The sequence below is a fragment of the Myiozetetes cayanensis genome, unplaced genomic scaffold (assembly GCF_022539395.1).
Source record: "Myiozetetes cayanensis isolate MyiCay16 unplaced genomic scaffold, myiCay2020 scf4, whole genome shotgun sequence".
Classification (NCBI taxonomy): domain Eukaryota; kingdom Metazoa; phylum Chordata; class Aves; order Passeriformes; family Tyrannidae; genus Myiozetetes; species Myiozetetes cayanensis.
In genome coordinates this window covers 30,691,275-30,700,902 of record NW_026087631.1, presented here as the reverse complement: position 1 = coordinate 30,700,902, position 9,628 = coordinate 30,691,275, and the positions used below count along the sequence as shown (strand labels likewise).

Sequence of the window (9,628 nt, the reverse complement as noted above, 5' to 3'; positions counted from 1 at the left end):
TGCTTGCAGCAGTGAAGGTTGGCTGTGTGGGACAACGTCCCCTGGGGTGTTCAGGTGTCGGCGATGGGGCTCAGGGAGCTAGGATTGTGTTGTTCTTGAGGTCCTGGACAATTCTTCGTCCCCTTCCTGGGATACCAGTGACTATGGCATCTCCCTCCTGCTGTGTGTGACACCAGGGAGGGCAAGCAGCTCCTGATCCTCAGCTCTGCCCAGTGCGCTGCAGGGCACAAAAATGGCTTCTGAGACAGACGGCAACTGCTCCATCTGCCAGGACACTCAGAAGGATGTGGCTTCTGCTCTGCCGTGTCACCACCGTTTTTGCCAGGGCTGCATCCTGCGGTGGACACACATAAATCCCGTGTGCCCACTCTGCAGAAGGACGATAGAGACTGTCAGGTTTTCTGATGACTCCCTGGAGATTGTCATCACAGCCCCTGATGAGCTGCCAGATGCCATCAGCCAGGCAGGGAGAGCTCCTGATGGCCCTCAAGGAAACAGCCCCCATTCCCCTCCACACGGGACAGCACCTCAAGCTGTCGGTGGTGTCCTGCCTGACCTCTGGGCAGAACTTTTCCGTCGACAACAGCAACTCCTGGACCCACTGCGGCCCTGGCTGCACCAGAGGCTGGAGACCATCTATGGGGACCAGTGGTGGCTGGCAAGGAATGCACAGAGCAGCATCTTGCATGCCCTCTGTGTCTTTGGTCCAGATGTGGAGATCATGGTCCAGAGGCTGCAGGACATCCTGGAGGAACACACAGTGCCACTGGTCCAGGACACCATCAGCATCATTGTTGGCCAGTGCAGTGAGGAGGCCAGGAGGCTGCTGCGTTCCCACGCTGCTGGGGATGAGGACGACAGCCCAGCAGCCAGCACCAGCTCCAGCAACTCTAGCTCCAGCTCCTCCAGCTCCAGCTGCAGCAACTCGCGAGAGGGGACTCCCACTAGCAGCCCTGCAGTCTCTGTGGAGGAGGAGGAAGCTGGAACAATGGAGGCTGCTTCCCACAGGGGTTCCAGCTGCCCCCAGGCGGTGACAGTGGCAGGTTCTTCTGCCAAGGGCAGCAGCCACAGTCCTCTTGCTTCCACTTGGGGCAGGGATTGCTTATGTGGGGGGACCCAGGTCTACCCACAAAGGAGGGCCCCTGACCCCCAGGACTGTCCCCAGCCCAGCAAGAGGCTGCCCCACTGGAAGCACTAGCACTGCAACCCTTTATTCGATGAAGAAGAAATAAATTGTTCATTCCCTCACACAGTCTTTGGATGCAGCTTTCTCCACCCTTCTGGTGCCCTTCCCCTTCCTTTTGTGCCCTAGTGTTGCTGACACCTGGGTGATTGGGTACACAGCCATGGGCCACCAGAGCCCCAGGGCCGTGTCAGTGACCCCTCTTCCTACAGGAATTCTTGCTGCAGTTGGATTCCAGCGTGCATCCTACCAACAGTAGCTCTGTGAGAAAATACATTGGTAGCCGGATGGATTGGGTGCAACATTGTACAGCAGGATACAACAGAATGTTTCATTTGGGAGGGACCTTCAATAACTATCTAGTCCAACTACCTGAACCCTTCTGGGCTGATCCAAAGTTAAAGCAGGTTATAAAGGACATTGTCCAAATGCCTCTGAACACTGTCAGACTTGGGGTATCAACCACCACTCAAGGAAATCCTCATGTTAAGTCTCAATCTCTTGTGATGCAGCTTTGAATCTCTCGCTTGTCTCTTGTTGACATGTATAATGCTTAGTTTAATAAGTGTACTTTTGTGGTTCCTGTGCTGTTGCTAAGAGAGCGGCCCTGTTGCTGATAATCAGCCAATAAGGAGCGGCCAATAAGCAGCCAATGGGAAAGCTGCGTGTGGCGCGAAGGGGCAGCCAATGAGAGGGCGCGTAATGAGCAAAAATGTAGCAAATGAGCGGCCAATGAGGAGCTGAGCGGCCGGGCAGCCAATGAGGAGCTGTCGGCGGGGGAAGGTGCTGAGGGACTGCGCATGCTCCGAGAACAAGGTGGAGAGTTCAGAGGGAGGGAGAGTTCGAGCCTTCAATCCCACGGCCACCTGCACCAGGAAGAAGTGCGCAGGCGCCAGAAAGAGTGTCCCATCATTTAAATATACCGTCCGCCCTGGGAAGGGTCATGAACATGTAAAAATATGCAATGAATATGTAAGAGCCAACTGTACAAAATGGAAGTTGGGGAGGGGGAGTGGGTGTGTTTTAGGCGGACCGTCCATCGCCAAAATAAACAGATACCAGCTTAATAGCACCTGTGGCTATTGAGTTTTACTGCTGCTACTTTTTCTCGGGATCACTTGGAAGGTTAAAGAGGCAGCATGTGGGCTGCTCTATACTATCAGTTGAAGCAGCTCACATGCCTGCTTTTAAGTCTTTGGTTCACCTTATCAGTGAGTTAGGTAATATCCAAATGTTTTAGAAGTGTTCTGTAAAACACGTAGACACGTGTTGGAGGCACTTATGTTCCCTGCCTTTCTCTGCCCTGACATTTCTCACTCTTTCCCCCTCATATTTCTTGCCCTTTTCCTCTCACATTACCAGCCCTTTTTTCACTCATATTTTGTGCCTTTTTCCCCTCACGTTTCTCACCCTTTCTATCCATGGCTCTCCCAATTTTCCTGTCATGTTTCCTGCCCATTTTTCCCTTACATTTCCTGCCCTTTTATCCTCATGTTCCTCACAATTTTTCTGTCACATTTCTCAAAGTTCTCCACTCACATTACCTATCCTTTCCCCTGCAGGTTTCTCACAGTTTTCCCCTCACCTTTCCTACCCTTTTCTCCCTTCATGTTTCTCTTGGTTGGTTCTTGAATGTTGTGGGCATTTGCTCAAGCAAAGTTCAAAATACTTTGAAATTAAAGATAGAGGAGAGTAGCAGAAGGGAGTAGCTGTCAACTTGAGATTCCCATGTTGTCAGGGTGCATCCCTGCGCGCCCTGTGTCCTCTGCGGGCCCTGTTTGCCTTCAGGGCTGGGTGTCCCATCAACAGCTGCAGATAGCTCTGAGCAAGTGGGGGGGGAGGCTCCTGTGCCCAAGGGTCGTGCCGCTGCCAAGCAGAGAGACCTGGAGGGTCTTGAGAAAGGGGCTGACAGGAATCTCGTGCAGGTCACCCAGGAGAAGAGCCAAGTCCTGCACCCTGGGAAGAGTGAACGGGCAGGCAGAGTAATAAGAGTGGCAGCAGCTTCCATAGCAGTCCCCTCAGCACTCCCTCCCCACCACTCCCCGCGCTACCCTAGGCACTACCTTAAATACCCTCGCTGTGGTAGCCCCTGAAATGCCCATTGGCCACTTCACCCATGTTGGGGATGAGGAAAACCAGGAAACAGCATTCGCTGCATGGAAGGACCAAGGGAAGGGAGGAGTTTCGTTTGAAGACTGGAAGACCAACTCTGCTATTGCCTCTACCTGCAACAACCATAATGATTAAAGACTTTACAGTGGTAGCTGTGTTAAGCTTGTGAAACCTATTTGTAGGTTGATTTTCCCCATTTTCTCTTACGGACTTTTTGCCTGCCAGGCATAGAGACAATCCCTCATAGGTCAGTTTACCCTGAGGTACTGACCAATCATGTTTCCCCCAGTTATCTCCTCCCTCATCCCTGCCTCTTAATGTTTATTCATAAACCCTTAACCAGTAGCTGTTAGCGGATTTGCATGCTCTGCCCCATCTCCACACAGTTTCTAGAACCTACCCCAACAGACCCTATAAAACCCACCATCTTGTGCTAATAAAGCTGAATCAGCCCTTGGCTGTGCAGGTGTTCGGATGCGTGTCGTGTGTCTCTTCTTGGGCTGCGTCATTGCCTGAACTTTACCTGCTAGCCTTCTCCTTGGCTGCTACCTTAACAGCTAAAAGCTAGCCAAGAACCCCTGACGCTGGTTCGTTCCTTTCCTCTCTACAAAACTGCGTCACACCCATATCCAAGAAACGTTTGCCTAGTACCAAGATGGAACCTGAGTGTCCACTGGCTGGTTTCCTGGTATCCCATCGACATCTGCCTGGCATACCTTATTTGGGAGAGTAAGTCCTTGCTGTGTTATCTTTTTTGCTCCTCTCTTGTTCCTGACTTGCTAGGTACCTCCTGGAGCTTTTTCAAGCAGCTCAGTTTCTGCAGCAGCCTAGCTGTTGCATCAAGACATTTTAGCTCCATGCTCGAGGCAATGGCTAAGCAGACTTCATCTTTTAATCAGTCTTTTACAGGTGATTTCAAGCTATTATACTTTGTAGCCCTTTCATAGTCAGAAATTCACCTGGTGCTTAAGGTTGTTAGTGTATTTACATATTGCATATGTATATATGCATATATATATTTGCAAATTTCACTAAGAAGCCTTTAAATATCTGCTGTAGAAATTTCTCACCTGAATTCCAGCTTCTGAAATTCAGATCTACTGTATAGGAAATAAAATAAACTTCTAAACTGAAAAAAAAAAAAAAAGGGAAGAAATATACTTTCTCTCACTTGCAAGACTGTATTCTAATACCTGTAATCTTTGGGCCAGAATAGAAATTATCCATTATTCAGAATTCTAAAATGATTCTTTCTGGACCTGCAATATCTGTTAGGTCAGTCTCATAAGACCCTGCACAGACCTTTGGCTGTTGTCTGTCGCCTTCTTGACTTGTAGAATAGATATGGGATGGCTCCCCAGGCAATGGGAGTGAAGATTAATAGAAAGCCATATAGTTTTGCTAAAGATGATGTATTTTTATAACTTAGAGCTTTCTTCATTCGTATGGCAAGAGTAATAGGAACTTGACAAAACTACAACTCAATTTTCCTGATAAATACAGAAAGCAATGAAACAACCTGTGCATTTAATTTTTTTTTTCAGTCTGTGTGGAATGGCTGATGATTTCCCAGAAGAAAATTCCTCTGGTAGAAAAAATATAAGAGCCTTCATTTTTATACTGAATAATATTTTTCCATATCAATAAAAGAAAACATGATTTCTGATGTCAAGTTATTTACTTACATAGTCAATATCTCCTAGAACTTGATTTAATAAGCTCAAGTTTTGGGTAGTAATTCAATGTCAGTAGACTTGCAGTTCCTGTGCATTAATACAGGAATTTCTTTCATTATTTTCTTTCATTATATTCAAGTGAATTAATATGTCGGTGTGTTTATAGCTAATTACTCTGGGTTAGTTGCTTTTGGATTTTTTTATCAGTAAAGCTAGACATCTAAAATATTTGTTTACCTCTGCTCATTGCCAAATTAATGAGTCTTTGTTGCATTTCTGAATTAATATCTGAGTCATATCAAGTCCATACTTCCAGTGTATTTATAGAGTTAAAATATGTAGCAAAATATTGTTCTTGCTTAGGAATACATTCCTGCATCAGTCCAATTTAGGACCTGGAAATGAGAATGATTTTTTATTTGGCTATGTCATGCATGACATAGTTACTATAGAGATAGCTGAGGAATGTATATATCACAGAACTGAGTAAACAGTTTTGGAGGTGCAATAATAATGTCAACAAAAATGGTAGGATTGTGTAATAAAATATTATGTATATAGCAAGGGTACTAAGTAAAAACTTCAAAAATTCCAGGTATTGATGTTTTATTGGTACCGCTTCTAAATACGGAGAAACAAAAATGCCTCTGGATGGATGAACTGAAGTTCTAAAGAACTTAGTATGAACAAAATCTGAAGAGTACAAGAACATTACTATATTACTTCCCATGGGTTGGAAGCCATGTTGTGTATCAATTCCTCCTGATGGATCATTTCTGGGCATCTGTCCAAAAAAATCCACATGTCAGCTCACAAAAAATGAGTGTATCTAAGATCTTAAGGCAAATCACAAATCATCTTATGGTCCTTTTGGTCACAAAAGGATGATTATCTTTAAATTGAGGGAGAAGAAAGAGACACTTCTTAATTGTATTCCCTATTCATTGCAGGGGGAGTTGGACTAGGGGACCTTTAAAAAGTGCCTTCCAACTCAAACTATTCTATGATTCTATGATAGATGTATTTTTTTAAAAGTCCTGAGCATTTTGATTTAGTGGCTTACTCTCAGCGAATTGTCTCACCTTTGTCTGACATGTGGTACAAGCAGGAACAGAGGGACCTATTGGGGAATACACAGCCTTTTTTAGCTCTTTCACTGTAACAAATTTTGTTTGGAAGATAGATAGGTTTCTATTCATGATTTGTGTAGCGAAAGCTATATTCAGCTATTGAAAATATATTACAACATCGATACTGACATTGAGTCACTTGGTGAAGAAAGTGTAGATAGGGAAGAATTTAGAAGTACTAAAACTGAGACTCGGCTTGTACTTGCAAACTGGTATTTCACCACTTGGTGTCACTGCAGCATTAGATGTTTGCAATTACTGGCCTACGTTACTGTTCGATTTTTTTGTTTGTTTGTTTGTTTGCTGTCTGTTTTGGGTGTAGGCCTTTTTTTTACTGTAGTCACAGTAGCTGTTTTTAAACAAGTCATAATAAAAGGTAACGATTACACTGAGAGCTGCTTTTAGCTCTCGGGTCTGCCAGTGTGACTTTCGCGGAGCACTAAACCAGCAGTGTGAAGCCTCGGGCACCAGACTGGTTTGGAATGAATTGATTCTGAGATGGATAGAACCTACACAATTCAGAGTTTAAAAATCTGTCAAATCTATTATAGTACTTTGTGAACTTGATCAAGTTTGCAGTACTCTTCCTTGCGTCTATACCTGTTCCAATTCTTCTTAAAAATAAGTATCTTCTGACACTTCTGTATACATCTTCTCTCTGTGATGTGTACAGCATTTCACATACAAACTGTTTTCTTAAAAAAACTATTTAGACTCTGAATTTATTTCAGGCAGTGATTTTCTCTGTACTGTGTACCATGCATGGCATGTCAGATAGGGCTCCTGTCTTGACCAGTGCCTCTACGCATGAGAGCTAAATTTTCTATAAACCGAAGAAAGAAATAAAGGAAAAATAAATAATTCTACACTGAACCAAGAGGATCCTAAAATAGAGGCTGGTAGATGAACATGTGCTGTGCCAGTGATGGAGCAAATACATTCCTTGGTGTCCCGATGTAGCTGGCTGCAACTGATTCTTTAATTTGCTTCTACTTCTTTCCCTGCTGTCTTTACTTACCTATCCTGTCTTATTAGTCTAAATTGTTTGGTGAACATGCAAATTTTTTACTTTTTCCTCACTGGTCTCAAAAGTGAGAAGCTAAAATGAAGCATCTAGCTGAAATACAAGGTTAATGTTGTGTACATCAAATTTTCTAACAAAGTCATTTCTTTGTTCTTAGTTTTGAGAGGAAATAGTCACCCTTGGCTTTAAACCTTTGCAGTGTTCTGGAAGACTAGTAATGCAGTGTTTGAAGGCACTGATAGTGGAGAAGTTCTTTTACCAGACAGTGCAAGGGAAGCTGAAGAGTGAGGGGCTGAAAGGCCACTATGATGAATAGTGTTGAATGTAATATCCAAATGACATGAGGCAGTATTGACAAAGATGTTGCATCTGTGAAACTGGTAAACTAGATCACAGGCAGATATTGTTCCTGCTCATAATTCATCAACGGAAAGAAGTAAGAAGGAGAAACACCCTTTACATGCTAAAGTACCAACTTGTTTCTCTTGAATCAACCCTATCATTTTGATTGTTTTTTACAGCCCTGCAGTAATTTAAGGTGCCTTCAGGGTGTGTATAATGCAAACAGGGAAAATCAGTCTGTTGGGTGTTTATTCCCCTGCACTCCCCCTCCCACCAAAAAGGGGAAGAAGGGTGAGAAGAGAAATTAAAACCTGTTGAAGATTCTCCAGTTCCATTATGATATTATCCGCTCTCTCGGGGTAGGCAAAGTACATAAACACTTGTATATAAATAACACAAGATAGAAACACAACCTCTCCTTCCCATGAGCAACAAAAGGACAAAAAACAGAGAAGTGAACACCGTGTAGACGCGAAAATGCAAAGGCATCAGAGCAGAATAGGTTGGCAGAGGCAACACACGTGTCACATCACAACCCCCTTAACCATGTCCTCTCAGGGTGGGTGTGCTGATGGGTTGTAACCCCCAGCTGTAGGCTGAATTCCATGTGGCTGAGGGTGGAGGAAGAGAAGGCACTTGCAAGTGTAATGTTGGTGTGAGTCTCTTGGGGGAAAAGGCAATGAGAGTAGCAAGTGGGACTGAAATGGAAATGTTCAGCAATTCCTTATAAATTACTTGTTTGGGATTGAGTCATTGAATCACCATGTCTGCACTGAAGATGGTAGGCAAGGGATTTGTCTTCCCAGAAGGGCAATGAACCATGGATCAGTGTGAGTGGGGGAAGGTAACTCTGCGGTACATTTGTATTAAGTATGACAGAGATTACATTTGCCCTCACTTCAGCAAAATTTAGTTATTTATCTAGATATGTCAGATGGTTATACTAATGATTATTCTAGTCTCTGCTTCTATATAGTGGAGGGCTTTTGTTAAACTCATGTATGAGGTCTTCGTAAGTGTTACAGCACTCCAGTATCTTGCATTGCTAAATGTCATGCAATGCTCAGAAAACTGTGATATCTGCAGCAAATGATACAAGCAATAAAATTACAACTTGGTCACTTACACCTTAAGAAATGCATTTTCAGGGAATGAAATGGAATGAACAGAAGTTGATGTTTGGATTTAACAGAATTTTAGTTCATGTTACATAAACTTTTTGTCAAAGAACATAGAGCTTAATATCGTCTCCATATCAAGGCAAGGAAGAAAAATGGGAGCCCTTCTGATCCTGAAGAGCTTTAGACAAAATGAACTAAAATCAGTCTGGATGATTTTAAATCCGTCAGCCAGTTATGAAATGCATAAATACAGATATAAATATAGCCATTGTCCAACTCCACTGCAAAGATAAATGAATGAAAGATGAATCTCATGTGAATGTCATATTATGACTGCTAAAAACTGATCAAAAGCCTTGAAACACCTTTAAAGTAGGCAAAAATGTGTCAGTAGGAAAAACAAAAACTGAAAAGCTCCAAAATCTGCAGGCCAAGATCTTGACCTGTAGTGGTCTTAATTACTCTAATTTAGAAATAACCTTGTCACACCATATTTTGGGAATAGGTTTTAAAAATATTGGACTAAAATTTTCTCCTGAAATTATTTTGACTCAGGAGACACAGGCAATTGTAAAGTTACAATTTTTTTCTTTTTTTTGGTAAGAAGAAATAATATGGCTCCCAATGAAAAAATTAAGTCAGTAAGCATTATGCAATTCAACATTGCATTTCAAAAAATGTAATAATTATTAAAAGACAGCAAATAATTTTTCTTTTGTGGGTTAGGTAACTGCTTCCCCAAGTTTCCTACTGTTCATGATACACATGGAAAAATATTTTTCATAGTTTTTCTTTTTTTCTTTTTCCCCTATAAATTTTTATCTGTAGTTGTACATTTGGTATAGTTCCAGGCTGTGCCAAAGGTTCCAGGTATACTGAAGAGTAGGTTTTATTCTCTTAACTCTTCTGAGTGACACTTTTTCCCCCAAGCTATTAATTTATTCATTGGTGGCACCCATACGCACACAAATTCTTCCCCCTCCCCCTGAAAGTGTTCTGCAATATGTGATTCAGCTGAAGCTTTTTTGCAGGAATAAATA

General features: G+C 43.0%; 1 protein-coding gene across 1 annotated transcript; it reads left to right on the top strand.

The window, feature by feature from the left end:
- The first annotated feature begins 232 nt into the window (after nt 1-232).
- LOC126647506 (uncharacterized) lies at nt 233-1,442 on the top strand. The gene is made up of 2 exons (XM_050329805.1): nt 233-868; nt 1,254-1,442. The coding sequence occupies exons 1-2, from the start codon at nt 233-235 to the stop codon at nt 1,440-1,442; spliced, it is 825 nt and encodes a 274-aa protein (XP_050185762.1).
- Nucleotides 1,443-9,628: the final 8,186 nt, after the last annotated feature.